General features: G+C 37.0%; 1 protein-coding gene across 8 annotated transcripts in view; it reads left to right on the top strand.

The window, feature by feature from the left end:
* PAN3 (poly(A) specific ribonuclease subunit PAN3) overlaps nt 1-18911 on the top strand; it is a 134898-nt gene that overhangs the window by 100961 nt on the left and 15026 nt on the right. For 6 of the 8 annotated variants that reach the window (XM_081046012.1, XM_081046010.1, XM_081046009.1 and 3 more), the window contains 6 exons: nt 145-202; nt 7171-7332; nt 7829-7945; nt 8033-8134; nt 12136-12301; nt 13407-13497. In XM_081046012.1, the coding sequence (XP_080902138.1) occupies nt 145-202; nt 7171-7332; nt 7829-7945; nt 8033-8134; nt 12136-12301; nt 13407-13497 (696 nt within the window). The remainder of the gene's footprint in view (nt 1-144; nt 203-7170; nt 7333-7828; nt 7946-8032; nt 8135-12135; nt 12302-13406; nt 13498-18911) is intronic. The other 2 variants (XM_081046013.1, XM_081046011.1) reach the window with 1 other exon arrangement.

The following is an 18911-nucleotide window of genomic DNA, read 5'->3' as shown; positions in this document are numbered from 1 at the left end:
TTAGCTCTTATTAGAAATGTCATTTCAGGATATCAACTTTAAAAAATGCACATACCCAAAATATTAACACTTTTGTTACTTAGTTATAATAGAAAATCCAGATTTCAGAAGCTGTGTTAAATGTAAATATACTTGTTTTCTTAGGAGCTGATTAACAGACATTTAATAACAATGGCTCAAATTGATCAAGCAGATATGCCAGGTAAAATGCAAGTTGATTCATACTGCCTTTTAAAGGACGTTATGGTTCTTTTGTAGTCCTGCATGTTTTTATGTCTTAAACTAGCTAATTATGACTTTATGAGTATATTTATTTGAAATCTACTTAAGAAGAGTTACAAGATGCCACTGATCATCTAATTTATTTAAATTAATTCTACTTGTGATAGTATTCTAGTTCATCAAAAAAACTGGGTAGTTTTAGAATTAGTGGTGATTTTCTTCCCTGTGCACTAGAATGTTATTGTCTGCTGAAACTAATGAAAGTGTATAGGTTCTTGAGCAGAAGGGAAAGGTGATTACTGAGTAAATGCTTTGAAATGTCTTACTTTCTTCCTTAGAACAACCCTGTGACATAGATACTAATCCTATTATCTTTATTTTACACGGAGGAACACTGAAGTTGCCAGGCAGGTTAAGTAAGTGTTTTTGGGAACTGCTGAGCCAGGCTTGGGAGTCTAGGTTTTTCTGACGGTACCACAGTGTTTGTAAGAGAACATTAGAATCTCTTTCCCCAGCTTATTCTTTTTATAGCACGATTAAATATTAACTAACATTTTAAATTTTAGTTAAAAAATTTAACATTTGTAAATAATACATTAGGAATGCATTTGCCATAGAGATAACCGCAAAACGTCGCTGTAGTCAAGGATTCAGCACAGCCTACTGTGTGTTTTGACTGCTCAACACTTCAGAGGGCGTATGTCCGGCTACCGGGTCTTAAGGCTTATCTTTCCAGATTAGATGAGCAGGGAACTTTAGCTGTCATAACCTTTGAAGCGGTCAGGTTGGGAGTTTTCCTTAATTATTTAGCATTGCCTTTGAAGCCCTAGTAAGGGTGAAAGGGAAAAAGAAAAAGGTTTATTTTTGCCAGTCCAGTCTTTATGATTCCAGTCATGTATAAATTATATGACTATACATTAGACATTATCTGAAATTATAATAGAGTTATGAAAGAGCTGGATATAAGAGTAATATATGTCAGTTGCAGTTCTATAGACTAGTAGCGTGTACTTCAAAATATGATTAAAAGAAAAGATGCTATTTACAATGGTTTCAAAATACCAATATCTCGGAATCAATACAACAAAAGATATAGAAGATCTCAATGGGTGGATTTATTAAGAGGTGTTAAATAAGATAGAGTGAAATACTATATCCATGAATAGGAAGACGTAATGATTAAGATGGCAATTTTTCTAAAGTGAGCTATAGATTCAACGTAATTTTAGTCAAAGCATATGAGCTGTTTTTACTCAGAATACTTGTGACACCTAATTCATGTCCTAACAATTGAATTGTTAAGGGCTCAGTCCCACAAGATCACTCCCACTTAAGATGCTAGCTAAAATGGTGTACCCAGGCTACCCACACTTCGGTCTGGCCAACTACAGATTTGGAGGTTGGCGCGCGCGCGCGCGCACACACACACACACACACACACCCTCCCTCCCTCCCTCCCTCCCTCCCACCAGGTTTGGTAATTTAGAATGACTCCCAGAACTCAGGAAAGCACTGTACATACTGTTACTGGTCGATTGTAAAGGATACAGCTCAGGAGCAGCCAAGTGGAAGAGATGCAGAGGGGGTGGGTGGAGTGGGGACCTCCTCGCCGTCTCGAGGTGTGCTACCTTCCCAGCACCTCAGTGTGTCCCCCAGCTTGTAAGCTCTCTGAATCTTGCTGTTCAGGAGTTTGTATGGAAGTTTCATTGTGTGGACATGATTGATTACATCTTTGACTCTTGGTGATTAACTCAATCTCGAGCCCCACTCCTCCCTGGATGTCGGTGAGGATGAGGGGTGGAGTGGGGAGGGTTAGGTAGGGCTGAAGGTCGAAAGCTTCTAATCAAAGTTTGGCCTTTAATTTATTTTTTTATTACAGCATAACAGCTTTTCATGTATATGATAAAATTTATCAAAGAGAAAAGGGCTAAGACTACCTACGGCACTTGGAAGATTATGATTAGGATTCTGAGTGTGTTGGGGATTGAGCGGGGGGGGGGCTTGGTTTGAGTCTGTAGTAACTAAAACAATGTGGTAATGGCACTGGGGTAGAGAGATTGATTAACGGGACAGACTAGGGAGAGCCCAGACACATTCTGAGATACAGGTGGCATATCAGTGGGGAGAGGAAGGCACTGGAAAAATGGCTTTCTTTATGGTAACAGGTAAAACTGGATCATTGTCTCACACCACATCCCAAAGTCAACTCCACATAGATTCAGAACTTAAATGTTGAAAACAGAACTTTAAAACTCTCACTATAAAATATAAATGAATAGATTTAACATTTCAGGATGGAAAGATTTCCTGTACAGGAGACAAAGATTATTGACTCTTAAAGAAAATACTGATAAATTTTACCAAATTAAAATTTAAAACAATCCAAAGATAACCTATAATAAAGATAAAATTTGTAAGAAATTATTTACACAACTAACAAGGAGTATAAAAAACACAAATGAATAAGAGCCTAAACAGTCCAATAAAGAAAATGATCAAAGGCTGACAATAGGCATTTCAAGAAAGTAGAAATTCATATGACCAATAAATATAAGAAGAGATATTGGACATCACTGGTGATACAAATAAAATAAAGTCTGACCGTCTGAAGTGTTAGGGTCTGGAGTCACAGGTTCTCCAGTGCATTGCTGTCAGTGGTGTAACTCGGTGAACCTGTTACCACTTTGGAAAACGTAAATTGAATATCTCTGTTCCCTGTGATCCAACAATTTTGCTCTTAGATATAGATAAAGTCCTATACATTTTCAACCAGGAAATGTACAAAGTATCCATAATATCCCTGCTCACAGTAGCAGGAAGCTTGATCAATTCACATGCCCATCTGAAGGAGGGGGCGTGAATTAACTGTGATCTTGTCAGACAGTGGGGCATTATACAGCAGTTTAAATGAAGAACGTGCTCTGACATGGAACAGTACGGAAGGATCTTAGTGATGTAACATGAAGTACAAAAGTGAGTTGCAAGAGACTATATACAGCATGATACCTGTTTTAGAAAGTTAACTAAAATTTATGTGTATTTACTTACTTTTATGGAAATACATGAGTATGTGCATGTACATGTATAAACACACACACACATAATAAACTTTGGAGAGCTACATGCAGGTGTAACGAAACTATATAAAGGGAAGGACAAGAAAGAGAAGGAAGGCAAAGGTTGGTAGCGAGAACCATATGTTTAGATGTAAATTAAAGTCAAGGTCTGAGCTTTCATTTTGCCTGCTGAGCTTGTAGATGCTTATTATATTATTAAAGATAATTACCTAAATAGAAGCAGGCCATGTATAAACATGAACCAGCGATTTGAGTGTCACCGACTAAAGATTGTGGTTAATCCAATTCTCTGCACCTGGGTTTAAACAAGTTTTAATATGTGTTTTTTTCTGCCACTGCTCTAACTGATCTTTTTCATGTCTCATGTTTACTGTTAACCTTTGTCACTTTGATTCATTTATTCATCTTTGGTCTGACTTTTTTCTGTTTCCATTCCATATGTTGTACTCCCATCAAATTAGTACTTCTCATCTTTAAAATCAAAATTTATTTCATGTAGGTCAGTGGTTCTCAACCAGGAATGATTTTATCCCTCCTAGGTCATTTTGGCAATATCTGGAACATTTTTGGTTGTCACAGCGGGCAGTGGGATGTGACTGGCTACTGGTGTTAGAGGCCGGGGGTGCTGCTAAATGCCTGCGGTGCACAGGGCGGTCCCAACAACAAAGAACGAGCCAATCCAGTGTGTCAGCAGCGCGGAGGTTCAGAAACCGCCGTGGATTTACCCCAGTGGATCTCAGTATCTTAGATCCAACCTGTCATTCTGTGTGTTCTTTGAGGGGAGTAGGGTTGAATAGAAGAAAGAAACTAAACATTTTTTTCATTGTTTTTAATGTTATTTTGTGGAACTTGACCCCAGACTAAAAATTGGGGCTAAAATTAAGACTGCGGCTCCATGTAATTTTCCAAGTTGATTAGCTTTGGTTTTTGATGCCTAGCAACGATCGAGGCACTCCTATGCCCTTGATTCATAGTGAATTTTGTGCACTTGTTAAATTGGGCTGGAAACCGGAGCAGAACCTGTTGATTAGTATTCCTGTCTATTAGTGGAAAGGTGCAGTCTTTAAGGTTAATATTAGACCACATATGATTATTTCAGGGAGACTGGGAAATGTAGTGTTAAAAAAGGACTTTCTGAAAAAAAAGTAAAATAATGTCTAGATGTAAAAATGAGCACGTATTAAAGATTTTATTTAAGTCATGGGGGAGTTAGTCACATAAGACTTTATGAATCAAGGGTGACGAAATGAGTGTGCAACCTGGCTTTTGCACAGAGGAGGAGGGGAGTCAGTTGAACCCCCACTAGGCAGAACAGAATCTACCTCTGCGTAGGCAGGAATTACTTTGCAGTGCTATCAGTAATCTCCGGCTTGCAGAGGTGTACATTATCTTCTATAGAATCAGAATCAGACAATGGACGGATATCCTTTAGGTCATGCGTAGTTTTGTGCTGCAGCCTAATTGTTTCCGCTGCAGTATATGGAACTCAGGATGACTTGTTTGAAATAGTAGGCACAGGGATGAAGGAGTTAAGAGCATACAATTTTTAGTTGATTGTGTCTCTCACATGATCTTGGTCCCACTGATGATGTGAGTTCCACTGCTTGGCAGAGTACATTTCGGGTCCTTACTATAGCATTTAAATTTCCATGTGATTTAATCCCAGCACACCTCTCTCAGCTGTATCTCCACTCGGCGCCTCGTCCGTGGTGTCCTGTGTTCTCCCACTACGTGAGATTTCACCACCCCTGGACAGTCAGTGCACACATTCAAGCCTTGTTTGTTGTTGGTGTTCTGTTTATCATAAAGCACTCTCTTTCCACTCGTTTTAGCTCATTGAAAGCAGCCTCATCCTTCATTTTGTAGTAAACATGCCAAGTCTTCTGTGACATCTTTCGTGATATCCTTGGGAATGGCTCCCTTCTCTGTGTTTCCATGTGCATCATCACCTTGGGAACTTGTTAGAATTGCAAATTCTTGGGCCCTACTATAGACATACTGGGTCAAAAACTCTGGACCTGGGGCCCAGCAAGCTGTGTTCACAAGCCTCTAGGTAACTGAAGGGTGCCGAAGTTTTAAGAACCAGTTCCGTGGTGAATTGTACCTTTTTAATAGCTATTTTGCCTTGTATTATGTTTTATATAAATCTCTAACCCTCCTAAAAAGAACCCGTATTTCATTAATATGGGCTCACTAATAATACATAGTAGGTACTCAGTACATTTTTACTAATTTGAAGTTAATTGCTTATGAAATAGCTAGGAGACAAAATTTATTTATCATTTGTGGGAATTACACTGATCATTCAAATAAATAATAATAAATGAGCAAGTTACAGCTATCTTCACTTGTGTGTATACGTCTATTATACCGCCTTTATTTCAGTAGAACATGCCACTTGACCTTGGTTTGAAAGTTACATTGAATCCATATTTTGCGCTGTGGCCAGAATGCCATCTCGGGGTTAAGAGGACAAGACTACAGAATGAGAGCCCTGGGTTTGCATCTCTACGCCCTCCAGATGTGTAATCCTTAACTTCCCTTACTTAATGAAGTAGGGAATCCTATCTCATAGGATTCAAGAACTAAAAGATAATGACTCTGAAGATTTGGCAAAGGCAGAGAGGTCCTTTTAAACCTGTCTTCTGGAATCAGAGTTTTCTTAATTGGCTTTCAGCTGTGTTTCTCCACAGTCATAGATCAAAAATTATCAGTTGTCTTTTATTTGTGAGTTTTTTTTTAAAGATTTATTTATCACTATGTTTTAAAGACAGTGTTAAACATGTTTACTTTAAAATTTGGCAAATACAGAATAGTGTAGAGGAGAAAAATCCTCCCACTCAGTGGTTACCATTGTTAAAGTTTTGCTGTATTCCTTTCTAGATGGTTTTCTATGCATATTCTGCATGTTCACTTAGCTGCTTTTCACTTGAAATATCGTGAGCATTCGTAAGTCATTCAAGACATTTCACAGCATGGAAGCTGTTCATTTGGAAAATGTAGTTGATTGTATCTGAGGCATTGAAAAACTACTTGTCTCTTTGGATTGTAAAACTGATACATGTTTGTTCTAGAAAATAGGGAGCAATAAAGAAAGGAAAATAAATTGCCTGTACTCTGTAGAGAAACCAACCACCAAATACATTTTCATGTACAGCTTTCTAGTCTTTATAAGAAACAACAAATCGAGACTCACATTTTTAATGCCTAGCAGAGTATCATGAGCAAATCCCAATGCATTATATTTCCTTAAACATAATTTTGCTTTCTTTGAGGAGTATGGCAGGCATGGTGGTAATTTTAGTTTTTTCCTTTCATATTTTGCTAGGGGTTAAAACTATGCTGTTCCACTGAATGGTTGGAGAGTTTTAATACAGATTCCCGTATTTATACATATATATACACACACAGACATGCCACATATGCACACTCTCCAATTTAATGTTATTTTGAATTTCTTACGTGTTCAAAACAAAAGTTCATAGCTTAACGCCATTGTATAAATGTGTCTTATACAAAATAAAATGTTTAAAGAAGCAAAATCTATCTTGATTTTTATTCAACATCAGAATCAGAACTGTTTAATATCTCTAAGTGATAAAATTATTTCTAGTGTTTGTTGTATTGTGCTATAAAAGATAAATATTTTTGAGTGCATGAAATCTAGTTATTCTTTGGTTGTTTTATAATGCCTGTTTTTATTGATAGTGAAATCAGTTTGTTTTATAGAGTTGTTATAAATGTTGACACTGTTCTTGAGTACAAGTGTGTGTTGATGCCAGTAGTTTATAGATTTGATTTCTTCTTTATTACTCTGAGAGATTTATGAATGCCTGCGAGTTAAAAGTCATCTTCCTGTGAATTACTCTAGCAGTCCCTACAGAAGTTGACAGCTACCATAGCCTATTCCCTCTAGAACCACTGCCACCGCCCAACCGTATACAGAAATCCAGTAATTTTGGATACATTACATCTTGCTACAAAGCTGTAAATAGCAAAGATGATCTGCCATATTGCCTTCGGAGGATACATGGTAAGGGCGATAAGCTTTCCTCTTTTAAGAGCATATGATTAAGGCTAAAGTTATTCAAACGTTCTTGAATATTTCTATCTATTTAATACATGAGTTTAAATGATAATGAATAAATTTATGGTTTCATTTGGAAATTAGTAACTCATAAGTGACATATATACCTGGGGTGCCAAAAAAATGTATACAAGTGGACAATTTGGTTAACGTTGCTCAAGCCGTAGTTCACCGTAATCAGAAGTGTCTGGACGCTGATGGGAACCACTTTGGCACCTCTTGTCATTGCAGAAGTCAAACGTGATTGTATTCATCTTTTGTTATCGGTATATAGTGATTATTACAATTTTAATACAGTTTTCCTTTCTTAAAATATGTATGCAGTTTTTTGGCACCCTCTGTATATATAATATATAAAAAACATGGCTTTTTCTTCACATTTCTGAGGGAATAAGGGGGGAGATGCCATTTCCAGTTTAGTAGAAAAAATTCTCTTTTTCAGGTTTTCGTCTTGTTAACACAAAGTGCATGGTGTTGGTCGATATGTGGAAAAAAATTCAGCACTCAAATATTGTAACGTTGCGTGAGGTATTTACCACTAAAGCATTTGCAGAGCCTTGTAAGTACTTTGTAATTGTCTTTCTGCATGTGGACCTCACTGTTTGAAGCCAGATTGCAGTAATGAGTGTTTGTGTTTTATTTTAAGCTCTTGTGTTTGCATATGATTTCCATGCTGGAGGAGAGACTATGATGAGCAGACACTTTAATGACCCTAATGCTGATGCCTATTTCACAAAGAGAAAGTGGGGTAAGAAAAAGATGCAGGCGAGCTGTATTTTGATCAATGTTTTTGCTCTGTGGAAGAGTCATTTTGTGTTTTAAAATACATGCTAATTATCCCTGTAGTCATTCAGCTAAAAGACCTTATTGCATTTTCAAAAATATATCTTAAAGAAATGCAGTCAATCTGTAACAAGTTAGGAAATAACGTAGTGTGTGTATAGCCGGAGATGAAGATAGGTTGGGAAGGACTCACAGATATATGAAATTTCAGTAACTGAGAACATGATAAAAGATTTATCCTCTTAATTTTTTTCTTTTAAAAATATGCTTTCTGAATAGAGATGATTTAGAAAACGCAGTAAATTGAAAAATAACCTCTGTGGCTTCAGCACATAAAACACAACCATTATTGGTCTCTTGGTGTATTTCTTTCCAGTCTTAGTGTCTTTTGTTTGTTTGTTTCCTTTCGCATTGTTTTTCTTTTCTTTTATTCTATATCATACTGCATTTTTCATTTATTATAATATTTTCCCCTTAATTTTTATATTTTCTGAATATAATTTAATGACTTCCACAGAGTCCAATGTGACTGTATATTGTTTATGAAATTATTTCCCTAAACTAATGCTTTTATTTAAAGGTAAGGTTCCGTGTCACTTAAATAATTAGTCTTCAGAATAAATTTTATTTAAATGGGGAGTATTTTCTTTTTTTGCCCCTTTCTAGTATTTGCTTAAAGAATTGTTCTGTAGTTCAGATACTGCAAAGAAACAAAATGTTTTAATTACATTCTAACAAATGTTTATGAGAAGGTAAGTCATTTCAGAGTAAAATTAAATAATTTTGAGATATCAATTTGTTATTTGAGGAGGGAAAAGGGTATGAATCATTTTCTTATTTGGGGGCAGGAAAGAAGCACTGCATTCTTTGCCATGAATTTCAATATGTTAAAGATTTTCTTGAATACATGTGTAGATAAACTAAGGAGGGAGAAAGATTTGAGTCCACATGATAGTGTCTTTTGGATTGTGACTCCTTTAAGGACTGTAATTATGGAAAAGAAATATTACTTCTGTTTATTTGTAACTTTGCTTTCTGACAGTTGAAAGAAGAAAGCTGTGGTTACATGGCTGTTTCACATTAAAAATCTGGTCATATAGTGTGGTCATTTTTTTTCCCTTTGCCGTGTCATCTGTAGACACATACATAATTTTGTTGAAGGGGATGTGGTATGACTTTTCTTATAGATGCATATAGCTGTAGTTGTTCAAGTTTATTTTAGTAATACCACCTGTGAAATGACTGTTGGCTGTAATTTATAGCTCGGTTTCTCAACCTCGGCCCTGTTGACATTTGGGGCTGGATAGTTATTTTTGTGGGGCCGTCCTGGGCGTTGCAGGATCTTTAGAGGCGTCCCTAGCCTCTGCCCACTAGATGCTAGTAGCAACCCCCTCCTCCAGTTTTGACACCAAAATTATCTCCACATATTGCCAAATGTCCCTTGGGGGGGGGGGCAAAATGACCCCTGTTGAGAACCACTGATTTATAGCAAGCACTCCTTTCCAGCTTTTTTTTTGTATCTTAATTACTCAGTTTTTGGTCTTGACTGATAATTTGATATAATATTTTAACGTTTTCACAGTAATCAGTCCCTTTTTCTAATATTTGAAAGTATTGTTAGCATGGTAGTAACTTTCCTAAACCATACCACGTACACTTTAATTTACAGCAGCTTCTAACACAAGACAATCTCTGTTCTCCCAATGTGAGTATTTAAAAAAGAGGAAAAAAGGCCAGTGTTTGTATAAATTTGTAGAGGCATAGATAGGACTCTAATGTTATATTATTTAACTTAGCACAAAAAATTGCATATTATAAGAAATATACTAATTTAGAAAATGGGAAGAATAATAATAATACGATACCATGTAGGAGTAGGGATACGAGGTTTAAAATGAGAAGATGTGGGACTAGACAGAATCTGGCACACAGTAAGCCCTGTGCTGTAAATATCCTTCTTATTACCGCATTTATTAAATATTAGTTTTATTTAAACTCTTCATAGTCACCTTTGACATTTTTTTGGCATTTATCACCTTTTTTTTTTTAAATTGGGGAATATTGAGGGATAGTGTGTTTCTCCAGGGCCCATCAGCTCCAAGTCGTTGTCCTTCAATCTAGTTGTGGAGGGCGCAGCTCAGCTCCAAGTCCAGTCGCTGTTTTCAGTCTTTAGTTGCAGGGGGCACAGCCCATCATCCCATGCGGAAATTGAACCGGCAACCTTGATGTTGAGAGCTTGCTCTCTAACCAACTGAGCCATATATCTGTACCTCTGGCAGCTCAGTGGCAGCTTGTTGCCTTCAGTCTAGTTGTGGAGGGCACAGCTCACTGGCCCATGTGGGAATCAAACTGGCAATTCAAAAACTGGCAACCCTGTTGTTCAGAGCTCTCGCTCTAACCGACTGAGCTGCCTGGCCGCCCTAGAGCCACTTTTTGAGTCTTTATTTTCAGACTTTATTTTCAGTTTTAAGGGATAGCAGTTTTTGAACTTCGTATTTGCTTTTTTCTGGAAATTTTATCCTAAGCCATTGGTACCTATTTGCTATTTATTATCTCCACAATTAACCAGTTAATTGTGTTGCTTTTAGACCTTATTCAAAAAATGTGTGTTTACGACCATATGAACACGTGGACTTACAAGGTTATATTTCCTGAAATACAGGAGTCCACCCTTATCTGAAGGGGCTATTTTCCAAGACGCCCTGTGGATCCCTGAAATCACAGATACACACACACAACACACACACAATGTTTTTTCCTGTACATACACACCTATGACAAAATTGAAATTATAAATTAGGCGCAGTAAAATATTAATAGTAACTAATAATAAAATGGAACAATTATATAACTATACTATAATAAAATCATGCGAATGTTGTCTTTCTCCCTCTCTCTCTCTGTCTCTCTCTCTCAACATATCTTATTATATTGACCCTTCTTATGATGATGTGAGATGATGAAATGCCTACATGGTGAATTGAAGTGAGGTGAATGATATAGGCATTGTGATGTAGCGTTAGGCTCCTAATTGACCTGAAGATACGTCAGAGGGAGAATGTCTGATTTGGGAGATCCTGGACCATCAAGCCATGACGAGCGATGTCAATGGCTGGGTGTCAGGAGCAGACAGTGTTGGTGGTTGGGGCAATTTAATATTTTTGAACCACCGTTGACCATGGGTAACTGAAACCATGGAAAGCGAGACTGCAGATAAGGGGGACTACTGTAATTATAAAATCTAGATTCAATTTATATGGTTCCTTTTCTATTGATTTAAGGGATAACAATGACCCAGAAAATGTCAGGAAGCACTTATAAGAGGTGATAGAATCAAAACGATTACTTTTCATCGTAGACCAGATTATTTTTGTGTTTCATCATTATACATAAGTGACATTCATTTATATTTTTGTGAATTGGATATTATATCTAACTGACATGGCTGTAATAAAAGAGGCTGAGCAGTATGAGGAGAATAAGAAAATATTCAACATAAATGATGGTAGGGACTCATTTTCCTCAATCCACAGAATGAACAGTTCTCACATGCCTCAACCATTATATAGGATAGGATTACCCACATTGTAAGTGAAATAATCTCCGTAGTTCCTGTTTTTAATCAGAATTTACATTTATTTGGTTCACCATTAAATATAAATTCTTTAAATAATCTTTGTTTATTATTCAATAATTACAATGGTCACAGAGAAGAGCAGTTCGGTGAGAGCTGTGCCACTGCTGACGATATGAAGGTATAATCTCCTAAATAGGAAATGTAGGGTTTGTCTCTTAAATTCTTACTAATAGACTAAACTTAAATTCCATGTATATACATATGTATAAATTGGCAAATTGTGCCATGAATGCAAATTAATGTTCTCTGTTAATTTTGGTTTGAATGTTTTAGTCTTTTAGTTGATTACTTAAATGCAGATATCTTTTTCGTTTTTATTTGCTTTATAGGTCAACACGATGGACCATTGCCCAGACAGCATGCCGGATTGTTGCCAGAATCTCTTATTTGGGCATATATTGTCCAACTCAGTTCTGCATTGCGTACCATTCATACAGCAGGTTTGGCATGTCGCGTTATGGACCCAACAAAGATTTTGATAACTGGCAAAACAAGGTACTAGCATTTTGAGTTTTGGCTTTCTTTACTGAGAGTCTAACCTATGACAGCTTTTAAACAGAGCATGATGATTTGCCTTAATTCTACCTTTTCATATATTCCATTCAGAAGAATTGCTGTGACTTTGAGTTAATTTGTAAGTTAAAAAAAATGTTGAATTCTTAATAAAGTACCTGGTTATTAACCAAGAATCTTATACGGGTTTGGGAGGTATGTATGGTTAGGGTTGGGAGATATAGAAGTCATATCAATACAGCTTTTTCTATGTATACCTGTGGTTCTCAACTTTTAGCATGGATCAGAAATTAATTACCTGGAGGGCTTGTTAAGCACAGAATGAGTTCTTGTTCAGGAAATCTGGAGTGGGGCCTGACAGCTTGCACTTCTAACAAGTTCCTAGGTGATACTGTTGCTGCTGATTGGGTCCTGTGCTTTGAAAACCCCTGAGAGAGAGTTAAGTACACAGACCTAGACTTCAGCAAAGTGTCATTTGAGTTGCTGTAACTTTGAGAATTGTTTTGGGCCGTGTAGCATAAAGATCTCAGGATCTCGTACAGGTGACCTGGCGTCATATCCTGGCTCTGTTAGTTACTGTCTCTGTGACCCTGAGCAAGTTACCTTATTTCTGTGTATTCAGTAATCTTATGAGACAGGTACTATTACTATCTCCATTTTCCACATTTAGAAGGTACCTATCTCAAAAGATTATTGAGAGCATTGAATGAATCAACACATGTTAAATGCTTTGCATGATGCCTAGTACATCTTCAGCAAGTGTTAGGAAGCTAACTAGTTCTCTTTTCATGAATAACTAATCAAGCAGCAGCTTGGTGCAGTGAAAAGACCATTGGCCCAGTCGTCCAAGATGTGACTTATAGTCCTGGCTTCCGTAGCTTTCGGTCTGTCACTTGATACTGTGAGCCTTAATATCCTCCTCTCTAAAATAGTACTTGGTAGAGGTTATATGGGGGTAGGAGAGGAGGTCCGAGTAGATAATATTCTGAGATCCTTCCAAGTATTGCAGGAAATGTTAAATTTCCACTCGTGTATCATTTTAAAATTTCATTTTAATTATTTTCTTTAAATTCTCTGGTCTTTAAAGGTTGCGAGTAAATTGTGTGGGAGTATTTGATGTTTTAACATTTGATAACAGTCAGAATAATAATCCATTGGCATTAATGGCTCAATACCAGGTGAGTAAGAATTAACATAAATATTTAATAACTTAAGGCTTGTTTTTTTTTAAGACACATTTTGTTTATTTTAAAGTACTTCAGGGTTTTAAGTCTAGACTTCAATTTATTGTGGGGCAACCTTGGAGCATGTATTTCTTCATCACTGTGATGTAGTTAGTCTAGAGCCCTAATGAGTTGGCATTAACAGATCTGATGGCAGTGTCAGAGACTCCAGCTGCTCAAATGAAAATGTATTTATGTGACTGGGAAATTTGTCCTCAGCAGGGGTTAAAGCGGATGAATTGGTCAGCTGAATGAATTACATTAAACGAGATTTTACTTCTTTTTATTTCTTTAAGGTGTTACAATCACACCTGCTAGTTTTACTTTTAGAACAGTTGTCCCACTACCAATCTGAAGATTTTAGAAATATCTTCAAAGGAATAGTGTTGTGTTGCCATTTTTTGAAATAATTTGTTTCTTTTGCTTAATCAGAGCCTGTCACTCACTTCTTGTACATTATCAGAATTTGGTTATAGTCTGATCTCGTAATAATAGTGTGGGTTTAGGCCCCATTATGTTCTTAGCTATTTATGTCTTATTTCTTGATGAATCTGAAATGTAGGAGAATAAGAACCTGTGTTACATGTAGCTGCTTAGCCTTTAATACTCTGTGCAAGTGACATTGCTATTTAAAGTATATGTTTCAGATTATTCAGTTTGTATTACAGTGCTTCACATTTTTTGGAGGATATGCGACTGTCATTTTAAGACAGTGTTAGTTTTTTTTATGTGTGAGTAATTTTTGGTGTTTCTGAACACTTATGAACTTACAGAGGTTTGATATAAGGCAACACCTTCCCATTGCCCTTCTCATTTCAACTTCTTTTGTTGGAATCTGGAAAGAAGATTTTAGTTCACTTTATTATAAGACAAAATTTCAGAACAAAAAGGAAAGGACAGACTGAGAAGTAGAATCTAAGTAGGGTTTAGTATTCCAATTCATGCATAAATCCTTTGCTACTGAACCATGGGCAGTGAGGTCCCCAAGACTGAGCCACTCATCACAGTTAGTTGTATGCAGACGTTTTCTCCTTGGGTGAGAGGCTTTTAATTTTTTTAAATTTAAGTATATATATATATATATATATATATATATATATATATATATATATACACACACACACACACACACACACAATCTTATATTGGTTACATTAGCTTCAGGTGTGCAATATAGTGATTCAACATTTTTATACCTTACAGTGTGGTCACCTCACTGATTCTAGTAACATCTGTCACCGTGCAAACTCATCCCAGTGTTATTGATACACATATTCCCCTTCCCCTTTTTACCATCCTTCTGGTAACCATCCCTTTTGTCTTTGTTTCTGAGTCTCTTTCTGTTTTGTTTTTAGAGTTCACGTGTAAGTGAAACCATGTAGTATTTGTCTTTCTCTTCCTGACTTACCGTGTTTCCCCCAAAATAAGACCAGGTATTATACCACACTTTCCCGAAAATAAGACCGGCTCTTACATTACTTTTTGCTCCAAAAGACACATTAGGGTGTATTTTCAGGGGCTGTTTTATTTTTCTGATGTACAACAATCTACATTTATTCAAATACAGTCACTTCATCTTCTTCTGGAACATCGTCATATCGTACTAAATGTGTCCGTCTGGCTGACGATCTTAACGGGGCTTATTTTCGGAGTAGGTCTTATTTTCGGGGAAACATGGTATTTCACTCAGCATAATATCCTCTAGGTCCATCCATGTTGTTGCAAATGGCAAGAGTTCATTCTTTTTATTGCTGCGTACTATTCCTCTGTGTGTGTGTGTGTGTGTGTGTGTGTACACCACATCTTTATCCATTCATCTATGAATACCTAGGTTGCTTCCATATCTTGGCTTTTGTAAATAAAACTGGACCACTTTCTTATACAATATACAAGAATAAACTCAAAATGGGTTAAAGACTTAAATGTAAGGCCTGAAACCACAAAACTCCTAGAAGAAAACATAGGAAGTAAACTATCTGACATCAGTCTAAGTGATACCTTTTTGGACACATCCCTTCGAGCAAGGGAAACAAAAGCAAAAATAAACACAGGGGACTCATCAAACAAAAGCTTCTGCATAGGCAAAGGAAACCTTCAACAAAACAAAAAGGCAACCCACTGAATGGGAGAATATATCTGCAAATGCTATATCTGATAAGGAGTTGATATCCAAAATATATGAGAAATGCATACAACTCAGTAACAAAAAAAATAATCCAGTTGAAACATGGGCAGAGGACATGAAAAGACATTTCTCCAAAGGCACACAGATGGGCAACAGACACAGGTAAAGATGTTCAACATCACTAATTATCAAGGAAATGAAAAAGCCACAGTGAGATATCACCTTACTCCTGTCAGAATGGCTATTATCAAAAAGTCAACAAGTAAGTGTTGGTGAGGATGTGGAGAAAAGGGAACCTTTGCACACTGTTGGCGGGACTCGTGCAGCCACTATGGGAAACGGGGGAGGGGGGTCCTCAAGAAACTAAAAATGAATGCTTCATACGACCCAGCAATTCCACTTCTGGGTATTTGTCCAAAGAAAATGAAAACACCAAGTCGAAAGGACATGCACCGCTATGTTCATTGCCACGTTATTTACAATAGCCAAGGTAGGCCTGCAGACCGGTCACATCCTCCTTTACCTGTGCTTGTGCCCGCCTCACCTCCACAGCAGCCAAGCTGCCCTGGTCGGCAGCGCCACCTACTGGGGACCATGTGGAAGGCACTACGTTTCCCCTGGGAGCGACTTGCTCCTGCCTACAGTTTCGATTTGCTCCTTCTTTCTATCTAGGGTGGTTGTTTCTTAGCTACTTTCCTTCTCATCTGTGCCTTACACTTAATTGCCTACCTAATTGTCTCTGAAGATATTCATAATCTTTGTGCTGCTAAAAGTGACTGATTATTGATTATTAAAATGCTAGTGATCTTCATATAGCCAGGAAAACAATAAATTTTTGGAGAGAAATTAGATATTATTTAGAATCAGTACCATCAATCTCTGTTGCAAGTATCTGGAAACCCCATGTCCACATTAAAAAACAGCCTTCTAGTATCTCATTTTCTCTATTCTGAATAGAGGTCCTTTTTATTTTCATTACTAGTATAAAATAAGATTAGTTTGATTTTTTTTTTCTTTATCACAGCAGTATTTTTCCTTTGCAAATGTATGTTATGTCAGTTATGTTGTGGGTTATGTAGTTACTTTGAAAGAAATTCTTCATTAGAAATAGTAATCCCAGAGTTCCAAACAAACAACTTTTAATTAAATAAGCATTGGGGCAACTGATTGGTGAGTCAGCAGCTGCCTTCATTCATAAATACAAGCTACTTTCAACCCATTGTCACTTTCCCTTTATTTTTCAGCAGTAAAGGATCAATCAGGTTTTCTTTTCTTTACTTTTTAGAGGGTGGCTATGTGTGTGTGAAAGATTTTTCATACAGCTTATGGTAAGATACAGGAGAGAATTCAAGATCGTCCCAAATGGGGGTTGTGATTTTACAGAAAAGAGGGCCCATGAGAAAGGAGTGCATTGTTTCTTGTAGCCTATTTTTCATAGTCTGTTTCAGACACGTGACTAGAGACTGCCTTTCAGTAAAATGGACATAAGTAGAGCCATAGATAGAATCAGAAAAATCAAGAAATCAAGAATCAGGAAGAAACTGAAAATGAGTTGGGGGGAAAACCTCCAGAATTCAACAAATGGGGGGAAAAGCCAGATGGAGGTAAGAAGCAAAATAACAAATGGAAACTTATTTAGCTGGGTAATAAGGAGAGGAGAGAGAGTTACTGAGTTTTTATGATGTTAAAGTCAATTAAGCAGGACTTGATTAACCTCTTTTTTTTAAAAAAAAAATCAGTTCTAATTTGGATTGTGTGACATATATATTTTATTTCTAAAAGTGGGTATTTCCACCTTGAGTCAGCGTTAAGAAGGTAGTGGGATGTACTCAGATCAGATGTCCTTATTTTTTTAAAACCTTGCAGTCCTTCAGCCGTCTTGGACTTTTGTTTTCCTATCTCATGGTAGGGAATAATGGAATGTTCTAAGTGGGAGGTTTCATTACAGCATCAGCTCAGGGTGGAGCTTTACTGAAAATTCTTATTCCTGTTTTAAGGGTTGGGAGGCTGTGTGCTGGTACATGCTGCTCAGAAGCTTCATAAATAATAACCTGCAGTGTGCTTTGCTGATGACATTGGATTGCAACACTTGTAGAAATTTCCAGTCAGCTTCTGCATGCCCTGATTTCTCTTCACCAACATGTTTATGATTTCATTAATATAGCTTGCAGTGTTTTACGTGGTCTTGAGAATGACTGAGGGACACCTTTGCTGCATTCATTTATGGCAGTGTCCTCCAGGGAACAAAGATGGCGGCAGCAGTGCTCCTGCCACCTTCCCTCCTGCCGCTCTGGGCTGCTAACTCTGTACCTCATGACATTTTAAACGTTTCTCTGGCAGGAATCGTTAGTGTCTCTGTCCTGACAGATTCAAAGTAGTTTGTTTTTCTAATCAGTTTTTCCACTGACTATAGGGTCTCAAGTTCAAAGTATCAAATTTCACAAATGCTAATTTTGGATACATTCTTAAATTTGAACTTTGTCATGTTATTTTAGTAATGGAGTTTGACCTCCTTATACTTTAGTATTTGGGTAGACTATTGTTCGAGATAGCTGTATAGTGTTAAAGTCTCATTAGTGATTGCCTTGAAATATATTTTGCAAACATACCATTTATATGCCATTCCACAAAACCAGTAGTTCTCAACCCTGGCTGCATATTAGAGTGTCTTGTGGAAGCTTTGAAAAATACCAACACCTAGAGCTTGCCACAGACTAATAACACCAGAACTGGGATGAGGGGATGGCTGCTAGGGGATTTTTTCTGTGTTTTTTAAGCTCCTCAGATGATTTTAATGTATAGCTAGGTTTGAAAACTCCTTATACTAAACCAATATTCAGTAAATAAACATGTATCCAGTAATTCAGATAAGATCTCAGATTTGGAAGAGTTATGGAAGTCTTCTGTAGAAAATTACTTCATATGATTTCGTTTCACTCTGAGCTACTCCATTATCCCAGGCCTATGATTATTATTATTATAATAGTTGCCTGCCAAACAGGGCCACTTGGGGCGACCATTTTGTTTTCTGGAGTTATAATAGGTAATGGAAGCTTACCTCAATTCAACCAGCTGTCTCTTGAAAATCCTTTTATAAGGAAAGCCTCAGAATGGTAAATCCTAAAAAAGAAAAAAAAAATGGCGGGAACCAAGGGGGTTACAGAGCTGAAAGATCAGTTGCAGTGTTAGTAAAATTGTCCATTTAGAACATTGACAGATGGGATGTCCTGGGGTTTGCAACATT

The sequence above is a fragment of the Rhinolophus hipposideros genome (genome assembly GCF_964194185.1).
Source record: "Rhinolophus hipposideros genome assembly, chromosome: 4".
In the NCBI taxonomy this organism is placed as follows: Eukaryota; Metazoa; Chordata; class Mammalia; order Chiroptera; family Rhinolophidae; genus Rhinolophus; species Rhinolophus hipposideros.
The sequence above is the reverse complement of the archived record's forward strand: the minus strand, read 5'-3'. Positions and strand labels throughout refer to the sequence as shown.